General features: G+C 37.7%; 1 protein-coding gene across 1 annotated transcript in view; it reads left to right on the forward strand.

The window, feature by feature from the left end:
- LOC308666707 (DGAT1/2-independent enzyme synthesizing storage lipids-like) overlaps nt 1-21,441 on the forward strand; it is a gene marked incomplete at both ends in the record, with an annotated part of 30,393 nt that extends 8,952 nt beyond the window's left edge. The window contains 5 exons of the mRNA XM_081325602.1: nt 14,236-14,400; nt 15,509-15,702; nt 17,649-17,709; nt 18,825-18,964; nt 21,337-21,441. Of these exons, the coding sequence (XP_081181728.1) occupies nt 14,236-14,400; nt 15,509-15,702; nt 17,649-17,709; nt 18,825-18,964; nt 21,337-21,441 (665 nt within the window). The remainder of the gene's footprint in view (nt 1-14,235; nt 14,401-15,508; nt 15,703-17,648; nt 17,710-18,824; nt 18,965-21,336) is intronic.
- Between the last annotated feature and the right edge of the window lie 102 nt (nt 21,442-21,543).

Genomic DNA, 21,543 nt, shown 5'->3' on the forward strand with positions numbered 1-21,543 from the left:
TTTTTTTATGTGGAACAGCTTTAGCATTTAGGAACAGAGGTAGTGTAAAGTCGCGTGCTTCACATAGAGACGGACACAGAGCTGGGGTAAAGATGAGTTTATTCTGAACAGAACGAACTGGGGAAACAGGGAAGCCTGGCGTCTATTAGTACCTGCCCAGGTGGATGGCATCCAATCAGTTGAAACCTGGGCTTCCTGCCAGTGCAGGTGACAATGGGTGTAGATCCTGGCTTCCCACCTGGGTGACCATGCCTGGGGCTGTCAACAGCTTAAGTCATTAGGCTTATCCTGAGTGAGCAGTCATCGCCCGGAGCTGTCCAGCCCCTCTGCTGATCTGCACCATCAGCCTCCTGCTGTGCTGTCCTTTGTGTATGCTGGGAGGCATACACTGCAGGTAGCTTAGCTGCTTTTCTATTAATACATAATCCTTAAAAGGGCTCTCTTGTAGGGACCTTGCCTTGGTCTAATTTAGACTGGAAATATAGCAAATGAAAATATTTTTCCCACTCTGCTTTCTCCTGTTTTCTCCACTGGAAATGGCTGTTAGCAACAAACAAGGAAGGGATACTTTCCTAAGAGCTCACAATTCAAGAATACCAATGTTAACTTGGATTGCCAACAAAGTTCTGTCTGTGACAAAACAGAACACAAAATTGCTTTCTCGTTTGAACTGGGCATTTCCATCCAAATTGCCTCTCCCTCCCCTGTTTTTTTTTAAACTGCCAGAGGCTCCAGGCAGAGATGGCAGTAGGCAGGCAGCAATGGGCTGAGGCTTCACATTTTGACCCCTCTCCCTATTGTTGCCTTTGCTTTTCTCTCAGTTCATCTCTCCTAAACCAGTGCATGTGTTTGTCTGTTTGTGTGTCTGTGTGCATGTGTATGTCTGTGTATGTGTGCAGGCAGGCAGGAGGGTCTCACCCCTTACAGCCCCACGCCCTCAACAGAGACCTTCTATGATGGCAGGCTGCAAACTAATGAAATCTGGGGTTGTTGTTTTTTTGAGTACTTATTGCTTTTTCTCAATGTGCCGCTGATCACATCATGCCCTGCCCCACCCTCAGCTCCTGCCCCCAGGTGAGTGGAAGGCTGCAAGAAGATCCCATCACAGCTTCTCTTATCTCTCCTGTTCTTTTCCTCCCCAATGTTACAGCGTGGGGCTGCAAGGAGTCAGACTTCCCCATGCATGCACGTGGGTATAAGCATGCGGTGCACACACACACAGAGACACACATTAGCGTTTCTGTGAGAGGTGAGCTGAGAGCCATGCAGAGTCCCTTCAGGCACAGAGGCAACGATAGGGAGGGGTCAAAATGGGAAGCCTCCTGCCTGGAGCCTCTAGCAGCTAAAAAAAAAATAAACTTGAGAAGCACTCAGAAGGCAGTCTGAGGGGGAGAGACCGCCAGTGCTGCTGGGGGCCATGCTGCTGCTGGCTGTCGCTATCCCATGCAGGCAGGGGCAGTGAAAGGGAAGCCTAGTGGCTGTGAAGCTTATCTACTGGTGGGAGCCATCAAAGCCGCTCAGCCTTAGATCATCGGGGCATCCTGTCGGCCCAACCTCACCATCCTTTAGAAAAGCTGTAAAAACCTGTCTTTTAAAATAATCAGAATTTGTGAACCCAATCTATGGAAAATGGTTGAATGGTATTTTCTCTCAAATATTTGTTTTTATGTAGTTTTAATTTTTTTAATGGTGCTTCAACACTATGTATCACCTATATTCTGTGATAAAAATTCTTTTATCAGAACACAATGGTACCTGTTCTAATAGTATTCAGCTTTGGCACTTATTCTAAAAGGTTATGGAACAATAACCAAACTTTCATATCCCTAATTAGTTAGTTTTCCCTAAAAATTCTAATCTAAACTAACATATTTTTCAAGATCACTTCTTTCTCTGTATATGTTTGTATGTTTGTGCATATATGCTTTTTATTAAGAATTTTGATTATAAGTAAAACCTAATATAAATTAGTACAAGGAGGGTGGGCCTACGTCTCAGAGAATAACAGGTGACAAGACGTGGGCAGAGCCCAATTCCTTCTTTCCCCCCCCCCCCATATATTTACAATGCAAAGAGCTTCCAGATGACATATCCTTTTCTGTGAACCTGGAGAAATCATGGTGGACAAATGCAACACCAGAGGACTGGAGAAGAGCAAATGTTGTGCCTATCTTTAAAAAGCAAGAAGGAATGTTTACCAAGATAACTGCATATCAATTGCCTAGGCAATAATACTGGCGTTTAGCAATATTTAAGAGGGGGGGGAAAGACAGTTTCTACCTTTTGAACTTTGAAGAAGCAGGAAGGAAAGAGTATTGAGCATACCTCTCCTAAATATATTTACACTTGTTCAACCTAATATCCACTAAAGACAGATATTTGGATAGTTATGATTGTTGAGAAATAAGTAAAGTTTGAGTTGATTGGATGAGGGACAATACTATCAGTATCTCCAAAACAAAGAAGCAAAATAATGATATGAAATGGTCATTTTGAGATGAATATGTGGAAAAAATATAAAGCAGATCATAAAATTTTAAATCTCTAAGAGGTTTGGATGTAATGGAGTGGCAAAGTGTGGATTTCTTAAGTCTTGCCAGATTAACAGTAACTTCTTTTATGGTTTATTAGATTGATCAGAATGATTCCGTGAATGTAGAAAGCCTCACTCTCAGTAAAACATTTGGCAAAGTAACCCATTATATTCTCAAACTAGTGGGCTGGATTAGGTGTATCCACACTGGAATTAAATCCTTCCTTTAGAAACAGTATGAGAGTTTCTTCATGACTTGGGAAATAGCTGTTGAACAGGGTATTAGAAGGATTTGCTTATCCAATGTGCAGTTGACAAACAATTGTATAGGACTGTGCCTAATTGAAAGACAATTGTATTAACACCTTCAAAGAAACCAGGAGACTGTGAGTTGTAGTCTCATTTTAGGCACAGAAACCAGCTTGGTGACCTCGGGCCAGTTGTGGTCTCTCAGCCCTAGGAAGGGCATAATGGCAAATCACATCTGAAAACTTTTGCCAAGACAACTGCAGGGACTTGCCAGACACTCTCTGAGAATCGTACATAACTGAACTGAAAAGAAAGAAAATCACAAAGACATCCTAGCTCCATCATGATACACACACACACACACACACACACACACACACACACACACACAGATGGTTTTGCAGCTTTTCAGGACAGTGTGACATACACAGAACATAGCAATAACACTAGCAATAGCACTTAGACATATATACTGCTTCACAGTGCTTTACAGCCCTCTCTAAGCGGTTTACAGAGTCAGCATATTGCCCCCAATAATCCGGGTCCTCATTTTACCAACCTTGGAAGGATAGAAGCCGGTCACGATCAAACTGCTGCCAATCATCAGAATTAGCCTCCCATACTGCATTCTTACCACTGCACCACCATGGCTCATAGCCAAATAGCCAAATTGAACTAGAAAGTGCTCGTTTATTACTCTGAATTCAGATCTGCAGTTCTGGGAAGGAATGAGTACACTACCTCAGGAACATATTCTAATGCTATAGAAGTGAAAATGTCTTGTCATTGTGATGGACCATATGTGGAAGCAGTCTGCTATGGCTGCAAAAAAAAAAGAAAGAAAAGAAAAGAAAAGAAAAAAAGAAAAAGAAAAAAGAAAATACAATTTCAAATTATGGAAACTAATACTTTCATTCAATGCTAATTTTCCAAAGCCAGTCTTCTTGGTTGTGTGCCACAATTTAAGACTGTGTCAAATTGGAATGGCTTTGACAAGGATAGAGAGCATGGTTAGGAAACTGGCCTCTCAAAGCCTATTGAGTATGTTTATCCTTGAGATAAGGCAGATGAAATGAGTACTAAAGAATATTACAAACAAGAAGGCCATATTAATTTTCTATAATGCCAGAATATAGGATACAAAGCAATAAAGGTAAGGTACAGGAAGATCAATTCCAATGAAATAATAAACAAATGTTTTTGAGAGTAAATATAGGGTAATAGCACAATCAGTTGTATGAAAGTGTTTGTGGATGGGATGACAGAAAACAAGGTTCATTACTGCTGCTCTGACTGTGAGTTTAATCTTTATTTGCAACATTTAAATAGGCCTCCTGTACCTCTGCAGCTGAGAATATATTCACAGAGTAGGGTTTTTTAAAATGATCTTCTTCCATTACAAATACAGCTGTGAGAATGTAGGTTTTAAAAAACCATATTGACTTTATGCTTTCTTTCTTCCCCTGTATTTAACACACAAAGATTGCACTTGAAAATCTTCAATACAGACACCCAAAACAACCTGGAAACATACTTAGAGTTTATGTTCACTTTACTTGCGTTCACTAATGCAAATGAGAAAATTATCCAACTTCTAATATTTTGCAGAAATAATATTCTAACGAATGTCTGGATGCTTGAAATCTTCCTTTACAACCTTGTTATGCTTTGGGAGCTTTAGTTTCCTGATTTAAAATTTTTTATCCACTTCTGCTGACAGGTTTGCTGGTATATAATAGATATCTTGCAAGGTATCTTTTATCTTAACCTGCTTGACTTCTATGCTCCAGTTACCCTCAGGTGTTTAGTCAAATAGATCATTGTATAATTAACTACAATGCTACGCAACCTCCTCTCTTGTATTGTATAGTGTACCCATCATTGGTTCCATTGGTGGGATTTATCCCACCACATTTGGTAATCTGTATAATATGGCACTTGCCTTTGTGCTTACAATTTACATTGCTTGTAACCCAAGCATTAGGCTTTGCTATTAAAAACAATTAAGATAATGAGTAGATTCTTTGTGTTCAGTCCCCCTTTCCCTTATGCTTCTTTATTCATTAGAAATATATCCTGTCTTTTGTACCAGAAACTCAAGATAGTGTTCTTAGGGTTCCCCTCTCTTATTATTTCCCTTAAAAACAAGATTGGGTGGGTCAGACAGGAAGGTCTAGGGACCCTGTCAACTAAAAATTTCTAACTGGTAGGATCAAGGAGGAGAGCCTTTTCTGCCATTACCCTGACCCTATAGAATATCTTGCCCCCTGAGATGAGGTAGGCCCCCACTCTTCTGGCCTTCCAGAACAGCATTAAGACCTGTCTCTGTCAACTAGTATGGGAATTCAAGAGCAGTGTTGCAACCTTGGGGATGGTAAGTGACCTGAGGGCACTCTGTCCATCTTTTAACTTTGTTTTCTTAATTTGTTTTTATCTTTGTCTTTTAATATGGAAATTATAGTCATAGTAAACTGTCCAGAGCCATTTCAATAGTGAAATGGGAGGTCTATAAATTTGATTTATAAAACAAATTTAGCAAACAAACATTGATCTGCCCAAAATTTGGATGTTGACAGATTTGACAAATTAAACAATCCCTGTGCAAGAAGGTATTAAAGTTAGAATTGAATAAACCAACATCAGTGCTTCAGAAAGATTTTGAAGTTATATCAGAGCATAAGAAAAAAAAATCAAGGATATGGCTATACAGACTTCAGAGATTGTTCAGAGAGCTAGCAAGGCTTATGCCATATTCATAAAAACTGAGTATGATACTGGAGCAATTCAAAAAGATATTCTAAACATGAAATGTGTTTTGGCTAATGTTCCCCATAGACACAGAAGAAAGAATTTAGGGATCAGAGGCATTTAAGAGAATGTAGAAAAGAATAATTTATTAGGAGATGTTATTCCAAAAAAATGGATTTGTACTTTATATTAATCTCACCAAGATGCACAACATGGCCACAGAATATATAATCCAAGATTCACATGAGTGAAAAAAACCACAAAATGTTTTTTTTAATGTTACATTTAACTGAGAGATATGATTGTGCATGAAATGTATGAGCCAGGATGAAAAGCTGACTATTTAACAGAGATTTCAAGCATCTTACTTAAGTTCTTATAAACGGAGAGTAAAATATAAGTGGGATTTACCATTTAATCCAATTATCTTCCTACCTCAGGAAAAGGAGACTATTTTTATTTTTTCCAAAAATGAACTGAGTTTTAATAGCTTAAATAAGCTATCATGAAAAATTATCAGAACATAACCTTGGATCCTTGAAGCATGGCTGTTTTACATTAAGGTGAAGCTAAAATACACAGACAAAGAAAAGAGGAATGAAGTAGTTTATTATTATTTTTTTAAAAGGAAAGGAAAAAACGTTTAAAACCAACATTTATAATAGAGATTATTATAATAGATACTGATAAAAATGACTATTTATAGATATTTAAAAGCCCTTGCTGTGGGTGGGAATGGAAAGCATATGGGCTCAGAGCACATGCATGTGCACACAAACATATATACATAAACATTTTAAATTGAAGGAAAGGATTTATAATTCTTCTGTGAGCACTACTCACATTCAGTCTATGGGTATAGTGATATGATGGAGGAGGAACGAGATGGATTAGGGATACAGAGTGAAGAAAAGAGGTTAGAATTTAGCAGCAATTTCTTTAGCATTTTCTTCAAAGTATTGAAGTATCTCTTTGTTCAAAGAGGGAACCATGGTTCCTATTGTTTAGTACAATGCTTGTTTTAGGGAAGCAAAATATGAATTGGAGAAATAAAAAGCTGAAGTGAAAAATAGGATAGTTTATGGAAGACGAGAGATTTTTCTGACAACAATTTGTTATTGGATACAGAAGAGATTGAATTTAAACAAGTCATCACATACCATTTTTAAATATGGATTCAATGTAAATCACTTTTGAATGAGAAAACATGAAAGGAAACAGCAGAATGTCCTTTGGTCAATTTTAAGAAATGTATAAAATAATGATTTCTAATTTATATAAGATATTGCTGGAGATGGAAATAGATTACGGATGACTAGAATTTCTCTTCTGGATGAATGTAGGTATCTGTTGCTAGCTTTGTCCTGGTCCTTGTGGGTTCCACACAACTGCTTCCCATGAACTGTTCTATGAGCTTTGTGACTTTTGTTTTCTTCTTCTATTTCCCTTTTTTATTTTATTTTTTCTCCAGCCATCTACAGAATGCCATTTTGATCCTTTCATGAACAGCAGCCCTTCTCTGTCACTTCTCCTCCAACTAGATCACAACTATCCCTATTTGGTATGTCTCAGTTCCAACTTCCCACTGCCATAAAAATTGTGATTGTTAAGTGAAGAGTACCTGTAGATAAATATAGCAGCATCAAACCTGATAAAAATATCTTTTAAAATCTTGTGATAAAGGCAACAGCATTCAAATAACATACAAAGCAATTACATATACTAAATTTAATTTTTCTTTCAGGTGAAAGAATAATGAAATTATTTAATGGAAAACATGAATTTCTAAAATGTAAGATATACAACAGCCAGTTTGATGTAGTGGTTAAGGCATCAAGCTAGAAATTGAGAGACCATGAGTCCTAGTCCTAACTGAAGCACAAGACCAGCTTTGTGACCTTGGTCCAATCACTCTCTCTAAGCCTTAGGAAGTAGACAATGAGAAATCCTTTTGAACTGGTCCAAGAAGACACCAAAAGTCAACACTGACTCAAAGACAAGAGAAAGAGAGAGAAAGAAAAAGAAAAAGAAAGGGGAAGGGGGAGACAGAGGAAGAGAGAGAGAGATGGTGATATACAATCCTCTATTCATGCACTCTGACCTAAATCCAATGTTAAAATGATCTGACAATATTTTGAAGTATGACTGAGGAAAGGAGCTTAATGATTAAACTTAAATTAAGTGATTAAATTAATGATTAAATCAATAATGATTAAAAATTTAAGCGCAGCATCATACTTTGAAAAAATGAACACTATTGTTTTTTTTCCAGAAAAAGAAGAGATATCATCATAATTAAATCATATTTTTTTCATTTTCTTCTTTAACATGAATGAAAGGAAAGCAATTATGTTGGATACTTCTGAATATGAAACTTTAACATGGCTTATTCACATGGTAAAAGACTGGATTGATTTTGGTTACTTAGCAGAATCTGTGAGCTCTGTACTTCAGCTTCTGCTCTTATTATCAATACTTTTTCTTCTTATATATTTTGTATATTCAATCATTTTTTTAATTTTCTACATTTGCACATTTTATTTGTATATTTGGAAGAAAACATATACTAAAGAGGAAGATATCTTGTGGAACAAGCCAAGGCAAAGGTTGGCACAATGTATGAATTTATATGGAAAGATATGGCATGGTGAGTCATTCCTTAAATAATCCGAACATAATTAGGAATCAATCAATCAATCTGAATAGAACTGGGAGGGACCTTGGAGGTCTTCTAATCCATCATGTGAAATATTAGTATCACTTTATAAAGCCTTGGTAAGACCATACCTGAAATACTGCATTCAGTTTTACCACATTACAAAAAAAATGTTGAGATTTTGAAAAAAATGCAAAGAAGAGCAACTAAGGTGATGAAATCAAGAATGCTGTTTGTTTATGCATTTATTTCTTTTATTAATCAAATTTATATGGCCATTCAACTCACACATAGGTGAGTCCAGGAAATTTATAACATTTTTAAAAAAATCCCCCACATAATAAAACTCATAAAAAACCCACCCCCACAAATTAGCCTCACAAAAAACCCTACAAATTAGTCATTTGATTGGCTCCATCCCCATGTCGAACTTGTAATATCAATCTCTCTGCTTTTAAATAAAGTCAAAACAAGAAATTAGTACAGCAAGTTTTAATCCTGAATGGTTTTAGAGGTTGCTGGAGATTATCCCTGTTGGTCTACTAAAGCCCATTCAAAACCTTAGTTGTTGCTTGAAATAAGGAGGAAGTTGAGACCTTGGATCAGATTGCGCCTCTGCACCTTCTCTCCTCTTGCTGATCCCACCATTCCCCATATGTGTGTGCCTAGATTGGCATTTGTTACACTCTGCTTCACAATCTGCCTTGGTTGCCAGTTTGCTTCTAAATCCAATCCAAGGTGCTGGTTTTGATCTATAAAGCTGGGATGGGGTGGGACCAGGCTATTTGAGGGCTGCCTCTCCCCAGACATTAATCCAGAGATCTGCCAGAGAAAGCAAGCTGCAGATACTATCAGTTAAAGACCTACAGTTGTTGGATCCCAGGATATCTGCCTTAACTGCTGTGGTGCCCATTTTACTGAACTTTCTTCTTCCGAAAATTAGATTAGCTCTATCCCTTTTGAAATTCTGGATGGCCATCAAGATCTAGTTATGTTATCAGGCCTAGGATTTTCAGTAGCTGGAAACCTGCATAGATGGCTCCATTAGTGAGGTGGCTGTTTTATTTCCCTCTTCACCTGTGGATTGTATTCTTTAATAATATTTATTGTTAATGTGTTTTTATATACTGTATACATATATGTGTGTATAGGGACGTGGTGGCTCAGTGGGTTAGGACGCTGAGCTTGTCGATCAGAAGGTCGGCAGTTTGGCGGGTCGAATCCCGAGTGCTGTGTAACAGAGTGAGCGCCTGTTACTCGTCCCAGCTTCTGCCAACCTAGCAGTTCGAAAACATGTAAAAAATGCAAGTAGAAAAATAGGGACCACTACGGTGGGAAGGTAACAGCGTTCCGTGCGCCTTTGGCATCTAGTCATGACCACGGAGACATCCTCGGACAAACGCTGGCTCTTCAGCTTTGAAATGGAGATGAGCACTGGCCCCTAGAGTCGGAAACAACTAGCACGCATATGCGGGGGAACCTTTACCTTATATATGTGTATACATACACACACACACACACACACACACACACACACACACACACACAGAAAGCCATGTGTGATTATTTTTTTTATTAAAAAGTTTTACAATACATTTTATTTTTAACAAAACACAACCCCTCCCAACCCTCTCCCTACTCCCCAACCCTCCCCAACCCTCCCCAACCCCCCCCTCCCCTCCCCCTCCCCCCTCCCCGACTTCCCAGAGCTAAATACAGGGTATAAAAATACAAACAATCATAATCAACCTTATGCAAACAACAAAAAACTATTAAATCTATCGCACTTTAACTCTTATAAAATAACTACAAGCAGTATAAATATCACATCAATACTTATTCAAATGCTAGATGAAACTTTTTGGTCCCATATTTAAAATATAGTCAATCCACTTTGTCCATCCATTATATCTCTGTTGCGAATGGCCTTTCAAGTACGCTAAGATCTTTGCCATTTCCGCCAGGTTGGAAATTTTTAAAGTCCATTCTTCTATAGTTGGCAGTTCTTCCTTCTTCCAATATTGCCCTACTAAAAGTCTTGCTGCCTTAATTAAATTCAACATCAACTTAGTGTCCACAACAGTAATGTCAATAATAATGCCCAATAAAAACAATTGCGGACAAAACGATCTCTAATTTACTTTACCAAATTTTCATCAGTCATTGAAAAACCAATTTTCTGGTCTTCTTTCCACCTGGCCTGTAATTGTCCATAGTGAAACCAAGTTTATACAATTTTTTCTTCTCAAGATATTATACAACTGCAAATGCCATACATTCCTTTCCAAACTCAAAATTTCCTTATATATAATCACATCATATTTAACCCCAACACTTATATTTTCTATTGCGTGTTTCGATATTACCCATATAGGTATCTTACAATTTAACTTATGTCTATACTTTCCCCAAACTCGCAACAGAGCATGTCTTAAAATATGTACCTTAAACACATTATCCACCTTCTTATCATACAATAAATATGCATACCAACCAAATAACAAATCATGAGCTTCAAAATTTAATAATCTCACTTGTGTTAAGTTAATCCAATCACTTATCACTAACAAGGCAGCAGCTTCATAATATAGATTAAAATTAGGCATTTTAAGACCACCTCTCTCACACATATCCTGCATAATCTTAAATTTAACTCGTGGCCTTTTCCCTACCCAAACATATTTATTAATACCCTTTTACCATTCCTCCAAATTTGAATCTTTTTTAAGAATAGGTATCATTTGACATAAAAATAAAAATTTCAGCAAGACATTCATTTTCACTACTGCAATTCTTCCCAATAAAAATAATTGTAGTTTTTTCCGGCTATCCAATTCTTTTGGAACTTTTCCCCATAACTTTTCATAATTATTTTCATATAACTTTACATTTGAGAGTGACAAATATATCCCCAAATATTTAACCCTTTTAACAATTTCAAATCCTGTTAGCTCTTCTAAAACAGCCTTTTATAATACTGTCATATTCTTAGACAACATTTTAGTTTTTTATATGTTAACCTTAAATCCAGAAACTTCCCATATTGCATTATTATCTCCTTCAGTTCTGCAACTGAATCTTCAGGCTCGTCTCATTCGTCTCAAAGCAGCACGCGTCATCCTCTGGTCTCTGGCCTCCTCCGATGATACTGAAATTTGATCCACTCCTGTAACTTTCTCATCTATATGCGTTGTTCCTTCAGCACCTTGTAAATTCTCACTGCGTCGTTGAAACTCTCCCTCACCATTCTTCTTTGTAGCTTCCAAAAGTGGTATGGGGGCTGCTTTTAAAACATTACTATAAAAATCACGTGCCTGCAACACTGTAGTAAGACGATGTCTCATACCTTCATACTTCACCACCATACCTACTGGTATCTCCCATCTGAACTTAATATCACGTCGTCTTAATTCTTGTGCCAAAAAGGCAAATTCCTTCCTTCTCCTTAGGATTCTTGGAGGGATCTCTTTTAAAATCAAGACTTCTTGCTCAGCAATTGCAAATTTAGTATTGTAGGAGGCTTGAATAACCTCATTTCTAATTGCTCTCCTTGTAAAGTAAACCACCACATCTCTGGGTAGTTTCCTTTGTCTTGCAATCCACGAATTAACACGGAAAATTTTGTCTATATCTTCCATAATTGCATCTGCTGGTCGCCCCAGCACCCCTTCCAAAGCCTCAGAAACTATTTTCTTCAAATTTTCTTTAAGATCCTCTTTTAAGCCTCTAATTCTCACAGCAAACTCCATCTCATGATACTGTACCAAGGTCAAATCACTATCAATTTTCTCCACCACATTTTCGGTCTCTGTCATTTTTGCATCTAATCTAATATTATTTTGGCTGAGATCTTCCACTCTCTCGTCCAAGCGCTCAATACATATAGCCATGCCTTGAAATGCAGATAAGATGTCTGCCCTTATTTCTGTTAACTTCTCATCCAGAAGCTCTATGAGCTTTTCATCCATAAGCTCAGCTAATTGTTGCGATTGCTTTTCCATAGCCTCTTGTAACACATTCTGCAAGTCTTTAACTGTAAAAGTTGATACAGGTGCAGATGCAGGTGCAGGGGAAGGGGGCAATAAAGCTTGTACTGAAAACTGCTGCACCGGAGAAGCCCCCACGCTTCTAAGAGCTTTAGAGGATTTGGCAGCCATTTTCACCCACTATTGCCTGCTACGCACTTTCACTTTCAAACTCCGCAAAGTCCATTGAGTTAAAGATCATAAATTCACTTTCACCTAGATCTCCTGTGTCGCTCTGCCTGCATCCAGGTTCTCAAAGGTTCTCTCTTGCTGGCAGGGATGGTTGCTGACGCCCTGCTCTGCTCCAAAAAGCCCAGAGCAGAGGCGCCCCACAGTCCGGAGCATACCCAGGCTTCGGGGGGGCTCAATCCTTCAGCCGCCAAAACTTTTTGCTCTGGCGGCCCCGGAGAGCTCTACCCCTACCTGGGCGCTCACCCCCTCCTCTTCTCCCGAGGAGGGGGCTTCTGAGCTGCCGAAACAGCTGATCGGCGCTGTTTTCGGTGACTCTACAAAGCCGGCAGGGCTGACAGCCAGAATGGCTGCCTGCGGCGACGCCTTGCCACCCAGAAGTCCCATGTGTGATTATTTTTATCTGTGTTTTGTGGTTGTGATTGGAGCAGTAATCAATAATCAAGCTGCTGCATTCTTAAGCAACTGAAGCTTCTGAATGGTTCTCACATAGAGAGGATTCCAGGACTGATACTGGCATCTATCACAGAAGTGAGGTCTTCCTGCTCCAGGTAGGTATCCAGTTGTTGCCCCAAAGAAGTTGGGCAAAAGTTCACCTAGCCATGTTCTCCACTTACCCATGAAACAGTAGCCTTGAGTTCAGAAGGATACATTGATCCCTGCCTTTCAAGAGTGTCATATCATTAACAACAACATTGAAACTGGCAGAAAACTTCAAAGTAATTTGACACTATAACGCCATTTTGTAGTATTCCATCTTACCCTGTTTTATTCCATCCAGACTGTCAAATGTCAAGAGATTAATAGTCAGGGATAGTGATGCACAGTGGTCTTAAATACCACCTGAATTCTAAGTCTAAAGAGCTGGAGAAAAGTGCTACTTCTTGTCAAATCCTAAAGCTAATGCAGAAGAGTGGCCAATGCTGTCTTCTCATACTGAGAAGAATTCACATAACCTGCTTCATCTAGGGTGTTCTAGTATTATCCTACAATAATGGTCTGAGTAATCTTTCCTAACAGGAGAAGTTAGAGAACAGGAAATAATTGTGAAGAATGGGGGTATCAAAAAAGATCTCTAGTCTCCTTCAAGACTGCAGGTACCATGTTCATGTCCCTCCCAAACTGAGACAGTGATTACCTCTCCAAACCAGATTTTTATCTCCCACCCATTCATGCATTCTGCTGCCATTTGTGTCTAACATAGAGGCAAGGAGATTCATAAAATCAAGTTCTCAATTCACCAAGGACATACCAGAGAGCAACCTACCATTTCACTGAGGTTCATGGTCTAAGATGAATCCCAGGAAAAATGGTAAGACAGTGTGCACAGCTACCATTTTGGATTCTACTTATGAACAGTCAACACAATTTAAATTTGAATGACTCTGTTGGAAAAGTGCTGTGCAAAACTAGTCAGATAGGAAGTTTCCCATTTGCTAGCATCCTAGATCGGAGTTGGCCATTATGCAAAAGGCTGTCAGATGGCAGCCTAGGATGCAATAAATGAGGTCAGGCAATGACACATTTTCACTTATCACCACAGTTTAGGCTCATGCTTGAACTCAGTCTGTGTTCTGTCAGGCTCACTTGCTGTTGACAGATATTCCTAGAGATTAATGTAGTATTCAACTGTCACATATAATCAGAGCCCAACTTCCAGGATTCCTTGGAGAGACATTGATCATGTTGGCAAGGTTTTCTAACATGTTGCCTTGTTCAAGAGTGACACACTGTATTTTTATGCTGTTTTTTATTCTGTACATTGATGTTTTAAATCTTTAAGCATTAAAATGTTATTTATTTCTTTACTTATTGCTAAAATTTTACCTTTTTAGGTTATGAGATCATTGGTATGGAGAATATACCTAAAGGATCAGGGATGATTGTTTATTACCATGGAGCTACTACTATAGACTATGCCTTATTTGTAACTCATTTTTATGTAAAAACTGGGAAATTAGTCCGTTCTGTGATTCATTATGGCCTGTATTTAGTACCAGGTATGTTAACCTTTAATTACATTTTTATTTTATTTTTATTTATTTACAGCATTGGTGTAATGCCTTAAGTATTCTAAAAGTTCATTTTCTTGACAAAAAGGTCATGCCAAAGAATGAACATGCCATAAAATGGTTGCAAGATGTTTTAAAGCAAATGTTTTGTCTGTGCAACTTGAGATCCATAAAGACATCCATAGCTACAGTGACTATATTTTCTTGGAAAAAATAAAGGACAGACCTGAAAAGTGGGCAAACTTGCAAAAGGAAAAAAAATCCTTCATAAGGACTTTTTATGTTCATAACTTTGCTTTACAAGGAAAATTCAAAAGCAAAATGAAGAAAATTCATAATTAAAACAAATAAATCTAAAGGAGAACTTTCCAAAATAAGGGGCTATCCTTTATAATAATGGACATAGGATCATTATACCCATAGCCCATTTGTGTTTAGCTTACCACTCTGAAGATGACTATTTAGTTCCTATTCAGCATGCCAGATATATTTCTGTAAAGAGGCAGGTTTAATAGAAGTCATAATTCCAAAATCTAAAGAGAAACTTGGACTAGAAACAAATGTTCCGTAAGATATAGTAGAATGAATTTACATAGTGTCACATCAAAAACATAGTGTCACATATTAGTATACATCAAAATGCCATACATTGGACTTGAACTGAAGAACATGTACGATAAAATATGTCTTCACACCAGGTACTTTTAACAAGAAAATCTTCAGAGCTCCCCATTAGAACAGGACACACACACACAATTGACTGTTACATAATGAGTGCCTTAGTGAGGGAAGGAAACCAGCGAGAAGCTTACTCTAACTTGGGAAATGTGAATTTTCAAGTGTTTTGGAAACAATGTGGAAATGACAGAATGAGAGCTTTAGTGGATTCAATCCATACCTGGCAACACTGTAATGTGCAGAAAAAGCCCATACCTTAAAACCAGCAGAATGCTTGGGAAAAAAGGCAGAAATCACAATAATTGTCATGATGATTATTATGCCATATTATACAACATGATGGTGATAGTCATAAAAATTTTATTCTTTGCCCCAAATATGTAACATGTTGTTTTCTTCTGATTTTTTTTTAAAACAGGTATAGAACTGGTTTTTGATGTAATGGGTTGCACAAAAGGCAAAAAAGAAGAATGTGTTGAAATTCTCAAGAAAGGCGATTTATTAGGAATTTCGCCAGGTGGACTAAGAGAAGCAAACTTTAGTGATGAATATTACAACATGGTTTGGGGAACCGGCATAGGTTTTGCTCAAGTGGCTTTAGAAGCACAAGTGGTAAGTGATCTATTGCTCATGTTAAGGATCATGCCCCAAGAACTTAAGTGATTAAACTTCCATGTTTGTAGTTAGACAATAGCTTTATTTGTTTATTTCAAAAAAATCAGGTCAGGCACAGGGCAATACATACTAGCTGCAATGGCAATTATGTGTCCTTCACACTAAGGAGGTTGTAAATGGCAGAGGTTGGGGCTGTAAGGTTATTCTTTTTAGCACTGTCATAACTTTGAACAATTGATAAATTACCTATATATTCCAGGTCTGAGATTAAAACATAAAGTGAACAAGATTTCATATTTAATATATTAATTTCTCAATGTCTCATATCACCAGACATACTCCAGTGATTTAAATAGAAATTCTGCAGAATATAAGCAGAAAATCATTCTATTAAAAAGTGAGGTACAACAAACAATACTTGTCAAATATGAAAGCACCAGAAAGAGAAAAAATAACCATTGAACTATTTTAAATTTCAAATCAGATAGCTCTAATAAAAGGGAGAACAAGAGCATGTAAGACAGTTTATGTCTATTCCATTCAACAAAGTAGATCGTGACCTGAGGATGTATTAAATCAGAACTGATTATTCTTCTGGGGCGTCTTTTCAGTGAACAAAAAGCTACCCTAAGAACTGAATCTGTATCAATGGAATGATTCAGAATAGGAAAGGAACAGAAAGAGGACCTGATGGGTGAATAGACAGACAAATTACCTCTTTAACCTTTATAACAAATGCATTACAAAAATAGCAGGATCACATTACTAGGCTCAATATTCGATGCCAAATCAAGATAAAGATGGGCAGGGCACTCCAGAGGAAAAGCATATTTATCCTAGAGAGGACTGTAACAGCAAGCTTAAATAGGATCATAAAAGGTAATATTATTTCAGACATCTATGGACAATTACTGAGAGTAACATGGAGTGAAATCTATTAATCACACAGATTGTAAGATTAAAGAGAGCAATTCAGAAGCGTGCAAATGCAAGTAGACAAATAGGTACCACTTCGGTCGGAAGGTAACAGAGTTCCGTGCACCTCAGCATATAGTCACACTGGCCACATGACCACAGAAATATCTTCAGACAATGTTGGTTTTCCCTTGGCTGGGAAACAGAGATGAGCACTGCCCTCTAGAATCAGACAAACTGGACAGGGGAAACCATTACTTTTACCTTTAGAAAAAAAGATTGTAGGTTAGCATGGTGAGCATGTATTCAGTCAGTCATCAAACTGATGACCAAGAACTAAAAATATATTTTTGTCTTTCTCACTAAGTCATTTATAGCATAAAGATAATGAAAATTTAATGGGACAATTGACAAGTAGGATGGTAACTAATCAGAATATACCTAGGTAAGGGGAGATAACAGACACAAGAAAGACAGGATTAGAGTCATCTCAGTAAAAAGCTTAATATTGCAAAGGAATGTGATTCCTATTTCTGTATTTAGTGGCATTTGCAAAAGACAAAAAAACCTGCCATCTTCTCCAAGTACTGGTGGAAGTAAAACAATGTGAGCTTTTCATTTCATTCTTAAAACCAAGAGGACTACTTTCCTTCCTGCAAAGGCATCAATGAAGCGATGAATGAAAAATGAAAGTACAAAAAAAAATGAAAAATGTACTGAGCTTTAGGAACTAGAAAATGAAGACACAACAAGGGGTTATATTATTTTCAAATCAGCTATAGGATGAGATTGTTATCGCAGATTCAGTGATGAAAACTCTTGTGGTTAATGCTTTACAAGGAACAGCATAAAATTGGTTGTAGTAACAGTTATACTTTATATTAGCACTTGTTTTCAAAGGACATGAAGCAGTAAACATATATTCAAAAGGTAAATGAACTTGACTTAATTTTTTTAAAAATCCCAAAACAAATTGAGATGTTTTCCAATTTGTACCAGTTTTTACATTTCTCTCTTTCCCTGTTTAGCCAATCATCCCCATGTTTACGCAAAATATCCGTGAAGCTCATAGAACAGTTGGAAAAACAAGTAAGCTTTTCTTAAACATCTTGCTGTAATTCATTCTATATCCCTTAAAAATTATTATATTAGCATTACGAGTAAGTACAGAATTTTAGAAATAGCAAAAGAAATTTCTTTCACTTAAGAATATTGAATATAGCCAGGTGGAGACTCTCAGAATATTTTAAACAATTTCTTCCAGGTTTTCTTACTCTCTAACTTTAATTGTCTTTTATGAAATAAGCTATTAATTGATATCCCTTCTTTCTCTGGATTGTTTATTTACAACCATACTGCCATGACTCTGCCAGAAACTGCTTATCATATAGTTCAGACGCGTCAAACTCATGACATCATGTGACGTATTGGGACTGTTTTGCCATTGCTGGCAATGGAGTAGGTTCAGCTTCCACGTGACACATCCGGCCCGCGGGCTGGCAATTTGACACCCCTGATATAGTTGGTCCAGACTTATGAGCATAACTGGGACCAGAGCTTCCATAGCTATCTAGTCATTGACTGAATTGCACACAATTTTATGACCCTTTAGGCTGTAGTCATTAAGTGAATCATCGCAGTCATTAAGCAAAAACATGGTTCATAAGGGAATCCGGCTTCCTCCATGACTTGCTTATTGGAAGCCCTCTGGAAAAGTTATAAATGGTGATAATATGACCTAGGTTGTTATAAATGCACACTGGTTGCCAAGTATCAAAATTTTTATCAAGTGACCATGAGACATTACAACAATTGTAAGTGCAAGGACTAATCATAAGTTACTTTTTCAGCACCATTGTAACATTCAGTTGTTAAATGAATGGTTATAAGTCAAGGACTACCTGTATACAGTAGAAGGGAAACCCATCCCTATCATCCCTGCATTTGACAGGATATTTACCAAGCTTGTCTTCATTGTGTCTGTCCTTTCCTGTAGTTGGAATAGGAACAGAGCATTCTAATCATTCCATGTATATTATATGATTATGCAAGAATATTCCAACCCCAGGATAATTTTTCATAACTCTGAAGTCATGGGTATTTATTTCTCCATTTAAAAGATGCACTGTAAATTTAAAAAAATTGAATACGGATTTCTATAACATTTCAAATTAATCTTGTCTTCCATTTTATTTCTTTTTCAGAGCTAATGAAATGGCTATATGAACGTTTTCGATTGCTTGTCCTTCCCATGTACGGAGGGTTTCCAGTCAAACTCTGCACCTATATTGGAGAACCCATCCCTTATGACCCAAATGTAACTGCTAAGGAGCTGGCTCAAAAAGTAAGGGCATTTTTCACTCAAACCAATCTTTTAAATGCATCAGCTTTTTATACAAAACATGCTTTAGTTTCAAGGTATACAAAGAGATAGTGCTTATATATTTTAAACATAACATGAATTTATCAATCCCTTCTCTCACTGAAATTGTCATTAGTAATCATGAAATTAGGGGGGGGGAATGTAAAGCAAAAAAATGAACAGCTGCATCATACATTTTTGTACACTTAGTTAATACATTCCATTCTTATGATTAAGAAAAGGCAGCTTAAAAATATAAGAAATTCTGAGCTCATGCATGCCTGGTGGGCTACCTATACGTACAGGAAAATCAATCCAAGTCCACATTTTGTTTATAAAAGTAAGAAAACAATATCTTATAAATTTATCCAGATCTTACAAATTTCTTTATTTCTCTTCTTACTTTTCTTTCAAAATGTGCTTCCAAAATGAGTGGATCATGCATTACAATACTGCAATGCTTCCTTCATCATTTCACTCCCTTCACCCCTGCCTACCCCCAATACCTCTGCTAAGTGTTCTATTTGTTTGCCCCAGTGTTTACTAAATATAGGTACTTGGATAATTGCTGCATGCCTGCTGAAATATGAATGGTGCCAATTGATGGAGAAGGGCAAATGTTATTTCTATCTTAAAAAAGAAGATAAGACCTGGATGGATTTGGGAAGGCTTTAAAGCAGTCCATAAAATTACAAATCACTAAGATGCCTGGAAGAAATGCAGTGATTACTAGAAGCCAGTATGAATTTTTCAAGAAATCTGGCCAGATTAACATTATCCTACTTTATGGGTGGTCAATTTCCTGAGAAACTATGGAAATTCTTTGGATGTATATGTCTTGCTCTCAGAAAACATAACCCATCACATTATGAGCTCAGTAAAGCATTGATTAGATTAGGTAAATCTGGCATGAACATCTGTCTCAAAAACATTCAATATTACTTTATGACTCTTAAAGAATCTGTTGAAAGGGGTATTGCAGGATTTGGCTTCAGGTTGGGACACTTCAAAGCTTTTGTTCATGACTAGGATTGTAATGTAAAGAAATGATTATGAAATTTGCAGATAATGCATGGTTACATAGGAAGAACAGAGAAGAAGATCAGGAAATTGACAACTTAAATCTTGTGAGGTACATTGATCCTTGAGAAGATGAGTCACATTAAGTATTGATCCTTGAGAAGATGAGTCACATTAAGTATTAAAGGAGGGTCACATACAAGGAGAAAATTATACTCCCAGAATATAGGACACAGAAAAGAAAGTTAAGTTACAAGAAGGTCAACTCCAGTGAAATAATAGGCAGATTTTTTTGAGAGTAAACACAGGGCAACAGGACAACCTGTTGTCTGAAAGTGTTGGCAGGATGGCATGGCAGAAGGCAAGGTTCATGACTACTGCTGCTTCTACTATGGGTTTAATCTTTATCTGCAACATTTAAACAGGTCTCCTGTGCCTCTGCAGCTGAGAATATATTCACAGTGCAATTTGTTTTTGTGAAATGATCTTCTTCCATTACAAATATAGCTATGAATGTATGTTTTTTTAAAACAGTATTGTAATGGCCTAATTGGAGCCAGGTTCAGAGGAGAAGTTGGAACCAGAGCCATTCAAGGGGGATGGCACATCTCATTCAGCATGTTTGGACAGGGGCTGAGGATTATTGAGGGAGGTGGCCAACCAGAGGGAGAGCTCCCTGCCCTCACAAACACAGGGGAGGATCGGCTGCAAACAGGCAGTGGTGCTGATAGGCAGCAGATCCCCTCTGATGAGGAACAGCTGTCTCCTCCACTCAATCCAAGAGCACAGAGAGTAGAACATAGGCAAGCTCAAAGGAGGGCTGTGAGGCTACTCTGGAGAAGGTCGCCCTGTCCCTCATCATAAGGAATACCTGGTGTGGGTTGACTGAATGAAAACTGGGGGGGGGGGGTGAGGGACTTTGTTTTTCTCAGGAACAATTGTTGGTTTTGGCTTACACTCTCCTGGCTTTGACTCATGCTCCTGCCTGTATCTTGCCTGTGCCTTGTGGACTGCCTTTTGCCTCATGGACTCGCTTTCCCTTGTGGACTTGCTTTTTGCCTTGTGGACTTGCCTTGCCCTTTGTACATTGACTCTGGACTTTGCCCCATGAGCTTGCACCTTTTCTTCAGACTTTATTGTTTACTGGCTTTTGTTGGGGGACTGAGGGTGGCTGCCTTCAGGGTAGTGTGGTGTGGAGCCTTACAGGCCATTGTAGGGCTGTTTGTTATGGCATTCATGAAGCAATAAAGGACTGCATCAATGCTTGCCTCTGTCTAGGTGACCTGGGTCATAACAAATATTGACTTTATACTGTCTTCTTCTGTATTTAACAGACAAAGATTGCACTTGAAAATCTTCAAGACAGACACCAGAGGCGACCTGGAAATATACTTAGAGCTTTATTAGAGCGATTTGATAAAAATAAGAAAGATGCTTAGTCTTTACATATTTTGTTATGGATTAATGATTTTTCTGTCATAATCCATATCCATATATACTTCCTAAATGCAATATTTTTATTGTTTGGAATGTATATTTTT

This window comes from Vipera berus, assembly GCF_964194415.1.
Source record: "Vipera berus genome assembly, chromosome: 3".
In the NCBI taxonomy this organism is placed as follows: domain Eukaryota; kingdom Metazoa; phylum Chordata; class Lepidosauria; order Squamata; family Viperidae; genus Vipera; species Vipera berus.